Here is a 17,601-nt window from a genome sequence, read left to right as displayed (position 1 = left end):
TGCTTGGTGTAAGGGAAACATCAGAACAGCTACTACTATATGTCAGGTGAACACATTTAAATCTACCCTAACCAAGTATTTTCTGCCCTGTCCTTTTGTACAACTTTCGGTGGCCTAGGAAAAGGAGTTCCAGAAATTTTCATTGGGAACCTGGTCCCGAAGGGTAATCGTGTCAATGCAGTCAGCCAGTGCTGGATGGCTAGCACCCCTCCTCTGGCTGTTAAAAGTATGTTCATCCACATCTGTGTGTGGCTGTGCCTGGTGTCGGCGAATGGCAAGCACTTAGCCTGCCAGGGCCACTGTGACAAATAGCACACTCTGGCTGGATTAAACTTTTTTTTTTTAGCATTTATTTTTTATTGCATTTTTTTGAAGACATACAGATGACAAAAAATGTTACATTAAAAAACATGGGAAACGGACTTTGGCCCAGTGGTTAGGGCGTCCGTCTACCATATGGGAGGTCCGCGGTTCAAACCCCGGGCCTCCTTGACCCGTGTGGAGCTGGCCATGTGCAGTGCTGATGCGCGCAAGGAGTGCTGTGCCACGCAAGGGTGTCCCCCGCGTGGGGGAGCCCCACGCGCAAGGAGTGTGTCGGTGAGGAAAGCCGCCCAGCGTGAAAAGAAAGAGCAGCCTGCCCAGGAATGGCGCCGCCCACACTTCCCGTGCCGCTGACGACAACAGAAGCGGACAAAGAAACAAGACGCAGCAAACAGACACCAAGAACAGACAACCAGGGGAGGGGGGGAAATTAAATAAATAAATAAATCTTAAAAAAAAAAAAAAAAAAACAAAAAAACATGAGGTTCCCACATAGCCCACCCCCCCACCCTGCAAAGAACAGGAATTTATTGTCTCAGTTTTGAAGGCTAGAAGTCTAAAACAAGTTATCTGCTGGTTATACTTTCTCCCAGAGTCTGTAGCATTCTGGTGTTTATAGATACATCTACATCAGTCACTTGGCTCTCTCTCTCTTCTGACTTCCCCTTCTGCATTGAATTTTCTTATAAGGGTTTCAGCCATATTGAATCAAGGCCCACCCTCATTCAACCAACGGGCATTTCAAAGATTGTGTTTACAGAGGGGTTCATACCCACAGGACCAGGATTAGGACTTGAATATGTCTTTTGTGGGGGTCACCATTCAACCTACAAGTACCAAAGTGGAAAAGCCCTTTCCACCTTCTGCACTTGGGAGATACCCAGGGAAGCGGGTTGGTGAGGGAGGTGCTAAATGAAAGGGCAAGTGGTAGGTACCTTCCTCCAGCCAAAGGAGTATTTAGCACAGTGGTTCTCTAAACCACTGCTCCCCAAGGGACATGTAGAAACATTTTTTCCTGGTCACAACTGAGCGATGGGGTGTTACTGACATCTAGTGTGTTCAAGGCCTGAGATGCTATCTACAAGCACTGGACAGAACCCACAACAAATAATTTTCTGACCCAAAATGTAAATACTGCTGAGGTTGAGAAATCCCAATTTTGAGTAATCAGTGATGCTGCTGAGTTTTCAAATACACGACCTATTTCCCAGTCATTTCAGATCTGGCTGCCTGATTACCTCTGACATAAGATCCTGTAACCTTACTTCCAAACTTTCAAAGACCAAGGTTCTTTTACGGATGTGTGTCTTGCAAGTTCCTTTCTGCCTATATGATGTCACTTAATAAATAAGAAATGGGCCAGAGGTGGTATCCTCAGGGAACTAAGCCTCTTTCATCCACAAAGCGTCTAATTCAACACCTCAAGCAAAATGAGTCTGTTTCCCAAGTTGGTGGGCACCAAGCTGCTCCTTGTTTCGTGGAACTGAATTTCTGCCCCCTTTTAAAGCTAGGAGGCTCTATTCCTCGGTGAGGTCTGCAGATTGTCCTCGAGATGAAGTCAGGGCTTCTTTTCAGGCCATCGTGTTTCTCAGGCCGCGCTGAGGTGCCGGGTCCGGTCCGGCTCAGGGGAGGAGGAAGGCATCTTAAGGGCACGCAAGGTGCACAGTTCTGAAAATGAGGCGGGGCGTCACGTCCCTGAAGAAGTCTCTAGAAAAATAGGCCCCTGCCCTTCTCTCAAAAGATTTGATTTACAAAGAGCTTTCCCGCCCTGTGGGTTGTCGCGCCAGGAGCCCACTCTGCCCCATAAAATGGGCTCAACGGGAGCTGACCGCCCCCCAGGCCCCGACGGCGGCACGGCCCGCAGGGCCCGCCCTCCAGCCGCCGCCCTCACGGTGCCAGCGCGCGAGCGCGGACGACGCCAGGGCCCGGGAAACGTCGGCTGGCTCCGCGATCCCCGCCCAGCGCCTGCGTGTTTCCGGCCACTCCTTTCTGCTTCCGGGGCACAGCAAAAAATCCTTCGTGGAGCTTCGGGCAGCGACCTAAACCGGAAGCGGAAGTGGAGTCCGGGCTGGGAGGGGAAGCCAGGGTGGGCCCCGTCAGCAGCCGTAGGCTTCTGGGAGGCCGGGGACCCACGTACCCGAGGGGCGGCGGCCGGGCTGCTCGCTGCGACCCGGGCCCAGGCGGGCCCAGGGCGCGCCCGGGGCGCCGGAGCCATGAAGCTGTACTGCCTCAGCGTCCTCTACAAAGGCGAGCCCAAGTCGGTGCTGCTCAAAGCCGCGTACGACGTGTCCTCCTTCAGCTTCTTCCAGAGGGCCAGGTGAGCGGAGCCGGGCGGGGCGGGCTGCGGGTCCCGGGGAGGGCTGGGGGGAGTCCTGGGGACGGGGGCACCCAGGGGCGGGGAAGCCTCTTCTTGGTACTGCGGACTACTCCTCTGTGGAATCCTGCTCTTTATTTTTGTTGTTGTTCTCGTTTTTCCTGATCCTTTTGCTTGTAAAAGGTTTCTGCTGTTCTAGAACACCGTTCCTTACTCAGTGTCTTTTTAAAAAATTCCCGTTGTGTAAAAATTATAAGGGGACTGAAAAAATGCACATTCATATGGTTAACACCCAAATGGTCCGAACCAGTAGGCCGAGGACCCATAATCTTTTTTTTAAAATTTCATTTGTATTTTTTATATCAATGTTACAAGTTACTCCTTTAGCACAAGAGAATAACAATAACAGTAAATCTGTTTTGATCCGTGGTTATACTCCCCCCACCCCCATCTCCATTTTAAACCACCAGCACCCACCCAATAATTCTGACTCAGGTAGTTGGGGTGCTGCACCTTGAGAGCCACATTTCTGTTACCTTGTGGGCTTTCCCATCCATTTAGTGTGTGGATCGGGAGATAGAGCTGTAATCTTCCCTTTATGGTTGGAGTCACAAAGGCCCCCAAGAGCTTATAGCACAACCAGCCAGAGCTCAAACCAAAATTATTTACTCTTTATGGTTGCCACTAGTGGTACACATGGGTTCTGCTCACGAGATTTGGAAAGATGCATTAAATCTGTAGGGCTTATAGACCTTGAAACATTATTGCAGGCAGGTATGTATTAGAAGTACTACAGGTGTGTGGGAGTGGGTGGGTGCCACAGGCACAGTAGAAGGATCAGTATCACCTTGCATCAAAGTCTGTCATTTGGATACTGTTTTTATTGCTTCATTGGAACTGTTTTTGATGAGAATGCTTTGCCAGTGGCTTATTGTCAGATCTGTTGTTATTTTCTTGAAACTTTTTGATCCTTTTGAGCTTCGAACTTCCTGCTACTTCCCTTTCTTTGTTTTACCTCCTGGCCCTCAGTATTAAAGATTCTCAGCTATTTCATTGTAGAACTTTCACTTTGCAGGTGTGGGATTACACAACTAGCATCTCTACCAGCACCTCTTAACGTAACACATGTTCCAACTGAGCTCATCATTTTTCTTGTCAGGCCCCTTCTCTTCCAACTGTTTGCCCCTTGATTACTGTACCCTAACCTTAAAAGCTGGTTTTCCAGCTTTTCTGGCCCCCATATGCAGGCCGTCACAATTGCTATAACTCTTTCTTTGTCTAATTACAGTCCCACGCTAAGCCGTCTCACTTTAGTTTTACTGCAAAGGCTTCCTTATTTGAGGATGACTTCTTTGAGGGATAGCAATAATCATCTCTCAGGACAATCGTAGTGAGTGCCAGGCATTGTGCTAAGGACTTTACCGTGCATTAACTTACTTAATCCTCACAACAAATCCCAGTTGTATAGATGAGGCACAACACAGTAACTTGCCCCAAGGTCACACACTGGGCAGTCTGCTCCAGAATCTGGTTCTTTACTCTTCTATATGGCCACTTAGGGCAATTTCAGGGGGTTACAGATCTGCTGAGGCCTGCTGTCAACTCCAGATTAAGAACCAAACCCTATTCGGATAGCCCTTCGCTGCCCTTGATACCACATTGCCAGAGGGTCTCCTTTTTACCCCCTACACCTCTGGCTGGACCATCACTTGTGACAACTCCAGTTTAGCCAGCCCTCTCTTTTGAACCCATGACAGACCTCCTGACTCTCAGCCTTCCTTGTTTCAGTTTCCACTTCTTTGTTTTGGCTAAACCGTTTCACTCTGCTCCTTCCAGAGTGCCGCACACTCTTCTGTGGATGAGGCCCTGCCCTCTGGCCTTGCCAGTGTTTGTCTTACTGCCACACCTGTATTGCTACAGCCATGTGTCGCTGTCCAGCTACTAACACTTAATTGGATCTACTTCATTTTTGCCACTTGTGTTTTTCCAGTGCAGTTTGTATTTGTTTGCGTCTTGGAAGTTAGCGGAGATTTGAACTGTTTCCTGCTTCTCCAGTGGGCCCCAAATAATACTCTGACCAAAATGTTAAATTAACTATGGCCTGTAGAGAATTCTCCAGAAGTCTGGAGGTGGTTTGTTTTGGTGAGCTAGGGAGCAAATAGATGTGGTGTGAATGGTGGTGGTGATTCATGCTCATTTACAGAGCTTTTCTTTTTTCTTAATAAGGTTGGAGGGGAAAGGGATGAAACTAAGAAGCACTGTCTCTTTAACATATAGTTTTGAGGTCACTTTGCACTATGCTGGGGACAAGGTGACAGAAAGAAGATAACGTCTGCTATGTTTTCCAGTGTTCAGGAGTTCATGGCCTTTACAAGTCAGCTGATTGTGGAGCGCTCAGCCAAAGGCAGCAGAGCTTCCGTCAAAGAGCAAGGTAAGAGCAGTGCTGGCCTTTGAATAGCTGGCTGGGACAGCATGAGCTCAGGGACCAGGAGCCCCCTCCTCTGCTGGGAGTCCTCTCCCTCCTCCTCCTCTTTTTTTTTAATTGGAGAAGTTGGGGGTTTACAGAAAAATCATGTACAACTACAGACTTCCCACATAACTCACACCCCCCATTGTTACCGTCTTACATCAGCATGGTACATTTGTTACAACTGATGGAAGAATATTGTTATAACTGAACTATTATTAGTAATTATAGGTCCAAGGTTACATTAGGGTTCCCTGTTTGTGTTGCATTCCTATGGGATTTTTTCTGTTTGTTTTTTAGTTTTTATTTTGGCTAACATATATACAATCTGAAATTTCCCTTTGTAACCACATTCAGTTGTAAAATTCAGTGCTGTTAATTGTATTCACATTTTGCTATCTACACCACTATCCACTACCAAAACTTTTCCATCAGCCCAAATAGAAACTGAACAATTTAAGCATTAACTCCCCATTCCCTACCCCAGCCGCTGGTAACCTGCATTCTGGTTTCTGACTATGAATTGGATTATTCTAATTATTTCATATTGTATTGGGGAGATCATTCTATGTCCTTTTGTGTCTGGTTTATTTCACTCAATGTGATGTCTTCAAGGATCTTCCCTGTTGTCACATATCAGAACCCCATTTCTTTTTATGGCTGAAAGATACGCCCTTGTATGTAGACACCAGCTCTCGCTTACCCACTAGTCCATCGATGGTCACCTGGGCTGGTCCATCTTTCCTCCTCCTCTTCTTCCTAATGAAATAGAATTCTGTGCCCGCCGCTGACATCTGAGCTTCCTGGGTAAAATCGCCCTCAACTGTGAACCCACAGAAGATGAGGCCTCTTGGAGCTGTAGTCAGCCTTCGTGCTTGTTCTTCCTCCTGCCTCAGTTTCAGGCTCCTCCCGAAGGATTTGTAGCCAGCGTTGTTGAGGTGACCCCACATTCTGTGTGCCCTTGTTTTTTTTCTTTTTAAACAGCAATCTGAAAACCTGATTATTTTTCCTCTTGATAGTTACTTCTTCCTCTTTATAATTAAGGTTCCTGAAACAATTTTTTGGCGTTTCTTTTAGAGATGTATGTTTTGCAGGCACTTTAGGAAAGGTGTCAGGCAAAAACAGTCTTAAGGGCTGTGGCACACAGCCGTGCTCAGCTTGAGCCCTGTGTTGCGGAAGACTGAGTTCAGAACGGAAGTAGCAGTTAGGACGCACGGTAGCATCAGAGCTAACCATTCTACAAGGGAACCCTGTACTCTTCCTGTCACAGAAATGAAATGGAATTGTGAATATTGAAATAGTCTCCCCATTCTCCCTCAGGCTATATCTGCCTTGGACGCTGACCCACCTTCTCAGTTTCTATGGAGAGTGTGTGTTTTACCTGCCCCTCCATGCTTGACTCTTACTTGGGAATATATATAGCCTGGAGAGTAGTGGTGGAAGTCTCCACCCTCCCCTTGTCCTGTTTTTATCTCTGCAGTTTTCTTATTTAGGAAATGCAGAACCTCTCCCAATCTTCCACTTGTTTGCTCCTTTGGTTGGAATCTTCTGGGGTGTGATTCTTAAGAAGGAGAGGTTCTTACTGGTAAGCTGTAAGCTGTAATCTTAGGACTCATTTACCTTGGAGTTACGGTTAGCCCTGTGGTCTCTGAAGCCACTCATAGGGATGCAAATGAGCAGTTCCATGGATTGTGGCTACTTTGCAGGGGCCCTTGTACCAAACTCTTCCTTTGGATCATATAACTTCCAACACACTTGAGAGCTCTGCCAGCAACCCATGGGCAGGAACCTGGGACTGTGAGGCTTTGGCAGACTTTTGGTGGTTTTAAAAAAACTGAAAGCCCTCACGTCCCTGTCCTAAACCCCGTCTCTTCTCTGTCTAGAGTATCTGTGCCACGTCTATGTGCGGAGTGATAGTCTTGCAGGTGTGGTCATCGCTGATGGCGAATACCCGTCCCGAGTGGCTTTCACCTTGCTGGAAAAGGTAAGTTGGGGGTGGCTGGATTGGATTTGGGGGGCCTTGTGAGGGCTTTCAGTGACCTTGGGGGCCAAGGGACCAAGGCATGAGGTATCAGCATGGAATGACTCCTCTCTTAACACCTCTGGGTAGTGGTGATTTGCCACTGGGATACTTTATGTCCAAAATTTGCATGGTATCAGCTTTTCTCCCTGCCCCAAACCAAGAACCAATTTGACAACCTTTTCCATGTTCTCCCAGTACCACTTTCTGCCCTCACATTCCCTTGCCCAGGCAAAGATCCCCAGAGCCACCTTTGTGTCTTCTCTCCCTCCCACCTCCACCTGCCACTGAGTCACAGCATCTCTTCTGGTGAAACAGGACCCTTGGCCATACCTCTACTTTGTGTTGTGGTGCGATCCAAGCTCTCGTCACCTCCTCAGCTAGTGAGCTCCCAGTCCTGGCCCATCTCCTGCCTCCACCCTCAGTATTCTGTTCTCCACCCTTTCCCAGGCCATGGTTCAGGACCCCACCCTATTTCTCCATTGCCTTCTGAATCCCACCGGGTCCATGATCTGCCTGGGTGAAACGCCTTCTGTCAGGCCCTTCCTGCACAGATCGGGTCCTCCTCTGTGCCCCTGCTCCAGGAGTCCCCCACCCCGAATGCTCTCTCTGACCCCAATTGTCTCACTTTTTCCACGCTGCCTCCTAAAGTTCCTGAAGTGCTCTTCCCTGATGCTGTTTACCCCACAGAGCTTGGTACCTAAACATTCCTTCATTTCTTCACATGATGCTAATTATAAACTCCCTGAAGACGAAGACCTTGTCTTATTCCCCAAAGCACTAATAACATAAATTCCCAAGGGCCTCGTTTATTTTTTGAGGAATTGCTTTGGATAGTTAGGGCCAGTGCCCTTCTATCTTAGATATTCATAACCTGATAAGCAGTGATGGAAACCTGTCGTTTTAAGGTTCTAATAAGTTTATTATTCATCAAGTGAGGCTGAGCATACTTCATTTTCAATTCTCAGAATACTTAGCAATGTTCTAATAAAAAAATTGTTGGAAAAGCGGGGTCATTAACCTAGATTTCCCCCTTGCCATTAGCTACCTTCCTCTTCTCCCTGGGCCGTGGGGGCCCTGGGGCCTCTTTTAGGGTGAGGCTCCCAGGATTTGAGCCCTGTTGCCACGGGCGCCGGTGAGCACGGGGTGGGCACGTTGGCGACGGTCTTTGTCTTGCAGGTACTGGATGAGTTCTCCAAGCAGGTCGACAGGGTAGACTGGCCAGTTGGGTCCCCTGCTACGATCCCGTACGCGGCCTTGGACCATCACCTTAGTAAATACCAGGTAGGGCTAAGGAGGCCCATCCCAGAAGGCGGTGCAGTGAGTAGTGTGGCCCTGGGTGACCTTCCACTTGAAGAAGGCGGAGACCTGCTTTAGGACCCAAGAATCCAAGTTTTTTGGCAGGCTTTCTGTTTCTCTCTCATTTGAGGAAACAGGCTGTGATTTTTTAACTTGTGAAACTTCTGTCCAGCTTCCTCTGTTTTGAGCTTCAATTCCCAGTTCACTCCCATCCTGACTGTTCTTACTTTCACCTCCTTCCTAGAACCCCCGAGAAGCTGACCCCATGACAAAAGTGCAGGCTGAGCTAGACGAGACCAAAATCATTCTGGTAAGCAAGAAGGTGGTGGAGCACTTTGGAAGACTGAGGGCCTCAGGGGTTTGCAACAGATGAAACAGTTGAGATTTGTTTTAATGGCAGTCAAAGCACTGTTTTGAAACTGGTAGTTGCCCTTCTGTCCCCATGCTTCAAGGGCAGAACCAGTTTCGAATGGCCCTGACTTAGTTCCCCCCATAGTCCCTGCCTCAGTTGACAGCACCATTTTACCTATTGGTCCAAGCCAGAAACCGGCATTGCCCCTGTCTGTCCAGGTGCCAAGGCCAGGGTGCTCAGCGCCATCACATGCCCTTCCCTTTCCTAGCGCCTCCGTCAGACACCACTGAGACTGGGCATGGCGTGTGGGTGGAGGGCTGGCCCGCTGAAGCGCCCTGCACTGACCAGACCAGCAGCTGTGCTGCAACTGTCAGCCCAGGGTTGTGAGGCCCACCTGGCTTAGAGGAAAAGCTGGAACCCTGTGCTTTTATCTGAAATCTGATTCATAACTGCTGCCTCAATTTGAAAAAACAAAACCGGACCTGTGCTGTTTGGCACACAGGCAGCCGGCTGGTCCTTCACGTCAGGTACAGGTCCTTGTGAGCCTTTCCTCAGCCCCACTGCATGCCCCACTGCATGCCACCAAATGGAGTCGCTGGGATCCCATCCCTCCCTTTCAGCCCTTCAGCAGCTCTTGCCTCAGCTCAGGGATGAAGCCCAAACAGTGTCGGGTTTGGCTGCCCCCTCTGATAGCCTTTGTTCCCAGCCCTCACGCCAGCACCCCTACTTCCTGCTCACAGACAGCGCCCCCCAGGTGCCTCGGTGCTGTGGCGACCTGTGCGCGCATCTCCTGACTAGCATGTGGGCCCCCAAACAGGACCGTGTGTCCTTTACCTTCATAGTCCTGCTCGCAAATATTGTGCCTTAAGTCGATGCTCGGGGATAAGTGGATCCAGTGAGTAAATAGAAAGTCCCAAGAAGCCCAGAAAAAACCCGCCCCAAATATAAAAGTTTCTTGTCCAGCACTCTGACCGGGGTTGGGCAGCAGCACCTCTTGGGATTGAGCTCACGGGCCTAGGGTAGGACACAGGAGCCTGCTCCTTAAGAGCAGCCCAGGCACTTGAATCATGGGTCTTCCAGACCATGGCCGGACCCCTCGGCGTGCGGGCTGCAGGACGAGAGGTAGAGTGGAAGGCTGCAGGCATCTCGCTGTTTGCCTTAACCTGTCTTCAACTCTTTTTTTTTTTTAATTAAATTTTATTTGAAGTATGTCATTCATACCTGAACATAGATAAACAATAAGTATGTAATGAAAGCTGTGAACTTAAAAAAACACACACACAACATCATATAGGGCACCCACCACCTCCCCACCACCAGCACCCTGCATTGTGAGTCATTGGTTACAAATTATGAAAGAGTGCTTTCAAAATATTACTACCGACCGTAGCCCCCATCTTACACTTGGTGTGTTTTCCCCCAACCCACCTGATTATTCACACCCTGTGTTAGAGTTCTATATTTGTTCAGGAGAGAAAGTTCTCATATTTATCCTATCCTATTAACCACAGCCCATGCTTTGCACAGTCCATCCGAAGTGCACACTCAGTGGCTCTCATTTTCGTTGCAAGTGCTGTCCCCACCTCAGTCAGTTTAGAACGTCCCACGTGCCCTGTCTCGGGCCCTCTCACCCTGTCTTGGGCCCTCTTAGCCCATGGTGGTGTTTCGCACATCTCGCCACACCCCAGTCCCTCCCTTCTGCCGCGGTGCTATTCCAAGTGAGTTTGCCGTCGACCAAGCTCCTCGCCCTGCAGAGGCTCTGGCAGTGGGCAGTCGGGAGTGTGGAGTGGGGAAGGGGAGGCCTGGCAGATTGCGGCCCTGGCAGCGGGGCCAGGGGCTCTTCTGTGAGGCCCCCTGCCTTCCATCTGTTCTAAACACTGGTTTGTGTGTGGTCACGTCAAACTTGAGAGACTTGCATTGAGAAAAAGAGCATTTCTCTAGTGAAGCAGGGAGATGGACGTCGTGATGTCCAATGGGAAGTTATTATACGTCATGTATGTAATTTAGGCACCATGTTAAAAATGGGAAGGGGAAAATGGTGTTAATTTTAATAGTATCGTTTACTTAGCCGCATATATCCAAATACTATCGTTTTAGCGTGTGGTCAATATAAAAAAAAGACTGGTGAGATGGTTCACGCCGTTTATCTCATACCGAGCCTCGTCGTCTGAGAGCAGTGGTTATCTCAGCCTGGCCTGGGAGGGTTTCTTTTGGGAAGTGCTCTCCATCTCAGGCAACACTGGCCAGACCCTCCTCTCTTACGCACATCTGGGACGGTGCCCGCATCCCTGCGGGTGCTGCCTAGGCCATGTGGGGACGTCTTTCCAGGGACTGGGCTGCCACCAGGGCTTCTGGCAACATCACTCACTGAATCGACCAAAGAGTAATTCTCTCTTTTTCCTCTTGCGCAGCATAACACCATGGAGTCTTTGTTAGAACGAGGCGAGAAGCTAGACGACTTGGTGTCCAAATCAGAAGTGCTGGGAGTACACTCTAAAGCCTTCTATAAAACTGTGAGTCCTCGCCCTGGCTGTGCTGAGAGTCCCCTTCCCTGGAACAGCAGCCTCAGGCTTGTCTCTTCTGGCACGTTCCACTAAGAACAGGTGTTTCTTGGAATGCTGACTGATGGTGGATTTGTGTTGAGCTACCTGGGCAGTGAGTGGATAAGAAAGTGCCTCAGGTCAGATACCAGGAAGGCAGGCACTGCGGCAGGTTTGCTCAGGCACTGTTGGGAGCAGGTGTGAGGAAAGACCTTCCTGTGGCCGGGCTGTGAACAGCCTCACCCGCCGTCCCCTACATGACACCCACACCCACACACACCCAGGAAGGCGGCAGGCAGGTTGCTTCTGGGGTCCGCCCCCCTTTGCCTGCTGAGCAGTTGGGGTAAGTCCTTAGGCCACCAGTACTTAGCCTGTCAGAAGAGGCTTGAAGCCTGTGTGTCATTCTCTTCGATGTCAGGTATTTCATCAGTGAGGACTGTCTACTGACGGGCTCTTTCTCTCCTGGTCAGTCTAACGGCTCCTGATGTGGAAACGGGCCTGGTGCCCCTTTGTTTGCAGAATGGGGTGGATTTACTTGATCCATGTACCTGCTCTGCCCTTCTGGGGTGCCTTGCAGGGGTTGTCTGCCACCAGGAAGCAAGAGGGGCGGGTGGCAGCAGGTCCCCAGGAGCCCAGAAGTGCCTGCCTGTTGGCATGGAGCTGTCCTCTGGTGGACGCCGGCACTGGTGAAGGCCTCCAGCGAAACCATCAGAGGTGCCTGGAGCGGGCCTGGAAGACAGGGACAAAATTAGGATATTCAGCCAGTTCAGTTTGCGTAATTGCTTCTTGGCTTGTATCTGGCTTTACGGCAGGAATTTTATCTCCTTGCCAATGATACTGATAGGGTTTGAGGAAAAAGGTGACACAAGCCCAGCATTGCAAACGGGGCTCCCCAGTTCTGGTGGGTGAACTGGTGGGCCTTTCCTGGAGCGCTGAGAACCCTGGAGGTGGTTCCGTTTTTCTCCTTCCTGCTTCCTGGTTCTGCGTCTTTCTTCAGCTTGGTGGATGTGGCATCTGGTTCCCGAGAGCCCCCTGTGGGGCAGCCTGTAGCCACTAGGCCTCCCTGGTCCTTTTCTCAGTTCCTGTTTGTTTCTTTCAAGGCCCGGAAACAAAACTCCTGCTGTGCGGTCATGTGAGGCCAGCCAGCAGGGACCCCGCATGGAGACGCCCGTCACCCCACCCATCACTCCATCAAGAGCGGAAAGACACTGCCAAGGACGATGACAGCACAGAGCAGGACCCAGGGGCAGGCTCTCCGTTTTCTATTTTGATGTTCCCAGGAGGAATTGGGGAGGGGAGGGTCAGCGGGCTCTGGGGGATGGACGAGTGTTGAAAGTCATGTGTCTAGCTGTAATTTTTGGAAAGATAATTTGAGGCCCCAAAGGTATATTTTGGGACCAAATGAAACCGTAACTCTCAGTGACTCCTGCAAATGCTGAAGGCTCAGTTCTCAGCTGACCCCTGGTAAGGGGTTGCCGGGCTCTGGCCTGTACAGGGCCCCCTGCCCCACACACAGGAAGGTCAGAAACAGTTCTTCGTCCTCTGTGATGTCTTGGGGTTTTATTTGTATCTTAATTATATTAACACTAGAAAAAAAACCACTCCAGAGAGCAGGAGGGCGTTCCCCAATGACCGAGGGACCGCAGGGCTGGGGAGGGGCTGAGCTTCAAGACATGCGTCCTCTGGCACAGCCTCTTCTGGGCCCCTGGGGGTCCAGGGCAGGGCAGTGGGTCACGGCCCATGGAAGGAAGGTCCTGGTACGATGCCTTGTGACACGGCGGCCAGTGGCTCGCTCGGCTGTCAGAAGGTGCTCTGAGGCGATGTCACCAGCTCCACAGGTTCCCAAGACCGGAACTTTGCTCTCTTTGCTGCCAAGGGCAGGCGCATCCTAAGCAGCTTCTCCATGGAGCCGCCGGAGTGTGACTTCAGTGGCAGGTGCCTGGGAGCAGCCAGTGGCCAAAAGCTGTCCAGCCTGCAGGTCAGGACTTAGGCCCAGTGTCAGCAGGGCCAGCCGGGAGTCGGCTTCTTAGGGGAGATCTGCACCCAAGTGCACTTGGAGCTGCCTGGCAAGGCATCTGCCCGGCCTCAGGATTTGCTTTTTGAACACCTGGAGCAAAGCAGTGTATCCTGTCCTCTCTTAAAGTGGTGGTTATTTGCACTGAAAGTTCTGCCCTCTGGCGACAGGACCGTCTCAGCAGCTACCTGTGCCTGGGACCTGTGCGACCTGGCGGGGGAGCAGCCTGGACCGCCCTTGCCTGTACCGGCAGGGGATGGGGCTGGGTTCTTCCCTGTGGAGGAGCTACAGGGGTTGCAGGCAGAGTCTGAGGGAGATCTGGGCTCCCTGGGCCTGGGAAACCCTCTGCCCTGGTCTGAGCCCATGCCCTCCCAGCCCTGCCCCAGCAGGAAGCTGGCGCCGCGCTTAGGTGCCCAAGAACTGAACACGCGGGGCAGCCAGTGGGGTGGACTGGACGCTCCCTGGGGCGCTCAGCCTGCCCAGGCCCCCGGGCTCCTTATCCCAGTGCCATGGGCCGGACTGCCCAGTTAGGCCCCGACTTGCTTTCTGAGGACATGCTCAAGACGCACCCTGAGCCCTGTCTCCACCGAAGCTGGCCACATCCTCACGACCCCTTCTCTGAGCCTCCTGTGCCATGGTCCCTGCCCCCCCAGTGGCCCCCATTCCCTCAGGAAGCGTGGGGCAGCCCAGGACTCGCCGCATGGGCTGCCAAGCCAGAGGCTGCCCTGAGGTCTCTCATCCTCTTACTCGACCTGCCACCGTCCGGGTGGGTCCTCTGGACACTGCTGGCCGAAGGAATTTCATCTCTACCTAAAAAGCAGCCTGCCGCGTGGTGTCCTGCTGCTAGGGGACCCCTCTGTCTCTCCCCGCAGGTCCCTGGGGCAGCCGGCCAGCCCTGCCTATGGGTGGTCCTGGTGCCCAGAAGGGGGTGTTGGCCTGTGGTCAGCTGGACAGGCTCTTTTCACTTCTGGCAGCTGGATCGAGAGGGCCAAGGGTGTGGGGCTTCTGGCTCTGCCTCTGCGCCCCCATTCAGCACGCCGAGGGAGGACGCGGGGCGGGGGTGAACTGGGGAAGCCGTGTGAGGTCTGTTTCCAGAGGAGGCTGCTGGGACATGCCTTGGCCGCCAGCGTGCTGAGGGTCAGCCCCTGGCACAGCACGTCGCTCCCTAACTCCTGTGTTCTGTTGGAGGGGTTCTCGTCTGCATAAAGCTGTGTTTTGAAACACTGAGGTGGTCCTGTGGCTTCACCTGGCTTTCTTCCTCCAGCCCTGCCCCGCGGGGAGGAAGGGGTGGCCTTGATTGGGGCCTTGATGCTCTACCTCTGCAGGGGGAGGTCCCCTGGTATCGTTGGGGGCAGTCCCTGCCCAGGACCCTCCTATTTAACCCCCCCCCCTTACACATTCCTACCAGGAGCTGTCTAGTTCGTTCATAATCAGGTGGGGGAGCCCCAGGGTAGCAAGAATTTCTGTTGCCTCCAGATTCTGTCTTCTGGTCACAGCAACCAGGCAACCTGCTGGGCCCCAGAGACCCCGCTGCAGCCCCCCTGCTGTCCCTGCCCCCTCCCACTGGCCCCAGGACCTTCCCACTTGCCCAAATGGAGACCTCTCAGGAGGTGCCAAGGACCAGGGCTGGTCAGACTTAAAATTGCTGAGGTAGCTGAACAGTGAACATGGGAGGGAAAGAAAGGGCGCTCAACCAGTCCATGCCCATTCCCCCATCGGGGAGTCTGTGCAGCCTTGGCAGCTTGCTGGATTGTGGTTCCCAGGCTGGCTGCCCTGGAGCTGTGTCCAGCCTGTGCTTTGACCCCGGACACCTGTTAGGCAGGAGCCTGGAGGCTTCTCCGGCACTAGGCCACATCCCTCTGTGGACCTCGGCCCCAATGGTACCCCGTCCTGTCTAAACCACAGGGTAGACTCCCCAGATGTTGCCGGCCCCTCTCAGCAGCTTTCCATACCCACCTCAGACCTTGTTGATTTCCCAGCTTCCCTTCCCACGCGTGCCCAGTAGGAAGCCTTGCTCCCTCTGCTGAGCAGAGCTGAGACCGGCTGCTGCTGGCTTCCACCCTGGCCTGCTGTGGCAGCTGGAATAGCCCATCCTGCTCCTTGAATCATGGCCCAATGCTGGCTTCTCGGCTTCTGTGGTGTGTGACTGGGTCCTGGCTGGAGCCTCCGCTGGGTGTGCAGATGCAGCCAGCAGGCACCTCGGCAGAGTCCTTTGCTCACCTGAGTAGCTGCTGGTGCATTGCTCAGGGCAGAGGTCGGCTGCAGCCTGGTGAGGACGGACCCTAAGGCTGGGTTGGAGCCAGGGCTGCTTTGTGAGACCCTGTACATAAGGGCCTGGGGGCTTCTCAGCCATCCGAGATCCCCCCAAACTCCTGCTGACTACATGACCTGCCACAATGGCCCTAACCCTCTTTTTTTCCTTAGAGAAAAAGGGCTTTGTTGAGTTCCAGTTTATACTGGATTAATTTTGCTTGGCCTGAGGAAGCTGAAAAGCAGCTCACTAATTCTAACCTCGTGCAGACTATTGAAGTCCTCAAATTATTTCAAAACCCCTCAGTTCGTGAAGCTATTCTTGATCCTCCTTCCTGACGCTCCTACTCCTATGCCCTTTCCCCGGAATGTCCTCCACTTCCCAGTTGCCTTTGACTACCACTTTTGCTGGCCCCCTCCCTCTTTGGAGGAGACTCGGCGGGTTTGGCTGCCCACTCCTAACCTAGGCCAGCCGCAGGAATAACTGAAGCCTTGGTCACAGGCCGAACTCTGCACTACTCCTAAGGATTCCACTCACTGCCAGAAGGAGAGAAAACTGTCTTGAGCAATTTAGAATTCTCTTAGGAGTGGAGTGTGTTCTCCAGGATTTCCTGATGTCTGTCAACTCATTGCCTTATTAGTGAGACACTACCCTATGGTTTGAAAAGGCTAAATGGATCACCATCCCAGAGGACCTTGAAGGATCCTGAGCCACTTTATTGGAGGGGGGCGGAACTTTCAGAGATTACTCCTCAAGTTTATCCTACTAAAATTCATTGGTCGTGCATTCAAAACAAAAAGATGAAATAGCAGCAGATTTTCACTGCCAATTATAAACTATCTGGAAGGAACATTCAAGGTTGGAAGGAAATCTTATAAGACAGCCCCTGCCCAGGCCACAGCTTTGTCAACCATCATAAACCAGAGCTTTGTAATGCACTGCGAAAAAATAATGCTAACTGGCAAAATGCGAAACAACCAATGCCGTGAAGACTGTCTCCAGGAAAACGGAGAAGGCACCATGCAGCTCCATGGCCTTACAATGAAATCAATTAGAAAAGCCAGGGAACTGTAGCTCAAGTCAACCCTAAAGGACAAGTCGTAGATTGGGACACATGTCACCATGGCAAGGAAAAAGGCCCCTGGGCCCAAGAAGGAAAAGAAAGGGCTCACCTCTCCCTTGAGAGGAATGTCAACTCTCCTCTGAGGATCTAACTCTCCAATGCCCTCACTTCCCACCCACTCCCCAAGGGCAATGACAAGTTGAAGGGCATCCCACCACATATCTCAACACAGGCAACTCATTCCACCCTGAAGTCCACTTCATTGCCTGCCCATCTCCCTGGGAGTCATTTCCATGGTCCTCTCAAGGCCAGCAAAACTTTCTTCTCGGTTCTACCCCAGTAAATTTATTAGGGAGAGACCTCATGAATTGGGGTATCAAGCTCAGTTGTGTTCCCAAAAGGTGTATTAGTCAACCAAAGGGGCACTGATGCAAAATACCATTAATTGGTTTTTATAAGGGTATTTATTTGGAGTAGGAGCTTACAGATACTAGGCCATAAAGCATAAGTTACTTCCCTCCCCAAAGTCTATTTTCATGTGTAGGAGCAAGATGTGTGCTGACGGCTGCGAGGGTTCAGGGTTTCTGGGCTCTTCTCTTTTCCCAGGACTTGCTTCTTTCCAGGTTTAGGGTTCCTCTTTTCCTGGGGCTCCAGCTTAAGGCTTTGGCATCAAACTCCAACATGAAATTCCAACATCAAAAAAACCCTTAACTCTGTCCTTTGCCATGGGCGGAGACTCAAAGCCCTACTGGCACAAGAGGTTTACATAATTACTTAATCAAGTAAACCTCTGAATCCAATATAATCTAATATGCCCAGAGGAAAAGATCAGTTTACAGACCTAATCCAGTATTTCTCGGCCTAGTATCTGTAAGCTCCTAACCCCAAATAAATACCATTTATAGAAACCCACCAGTTTCTGGTATTTTGCACCAGCTTCCAGGACACTGGAAGCTGCAA

At 51.4% G+C, this 17,601-nt stretch overlaps 1 protein-coding gene across 1 annotated transcript; it reads left to right on the top strand.

The window, feature by feature from the left end:
* The first annotated feature begins 2,346 nt into the window (after positions 1-2,346).
* YKT6 (YKT6 v-SNARE homolog) lies at positions 2,347-14,551 on the top strand. The gene is made up of 7 exons (XM_004467591.5): positions 2,347-2,638; positions 4,984-5,066; positions 6,986-7,086; positions 8,302-8,406; positions 8,666-8,731; positions 11,185-11,286; positions 12,414-14,551. The coding sequence occupies exons 1-7, from the start codon at positions 2,535-2,537 to the stop codon at positions 12,447-12,449; spliced, it is 597 nt and encodes a 198-aa protein (XP_004467648.1). The 5' UTR covers positions 2,347-2,534; the 3' UTR covers positions 12,450-14,551.
* Positions 14,552-17,601: the final 3,050 nt, after the last annotated feature.

The sequence above is a fragment of the Dasypus novemcinctus genome, chromosome 5 (genome assembly GCF_030445035.2).
Source record: "Dasypus novemcinctus isolate mDasNov1 chromosome 5, mDasNov1.1.hap2, whole genome shotgun sequence".
In the NCBI taxonomy this organism is placed as follows: domain Eukaryota; kingdom Metazoa; phylum Chordata; class Mammalia; order Cingulata; family Dasypodidae; genus Dasypus; species Dasypus novemcinctus.
The sequence above is the reverse complement of the archived record's forward strand: the minus strand, read 5'-3'. Positions and strand labels throughout refer to the sequence as shown.

Bases quoted from the DNA above. Each gene is read 5' to 3' on its own strand.
- YKT6 (XM_004467591.5), top strand. From the start codon at position 2,535: ATGAAGCTGTACTGCCTCAGCGTCCTCTACAAAGGCGAGCCCAAGTCG. The intron at 2,639-4,983 runs GTGAGCGGAGCC...TATGTTTTCCAG, and splicing joins AGCTTCTTCCAGAGGGCCAG to TGTTCAGGAGTTCATGGCCT. The intron at 8,407-8,665 runs GTAGGGCTAAGG...CCTCCTTCCTAG, and splicing joins ATCACCTTAGTAAATACCAG to AACCCCCGAGAAGCTGACCC.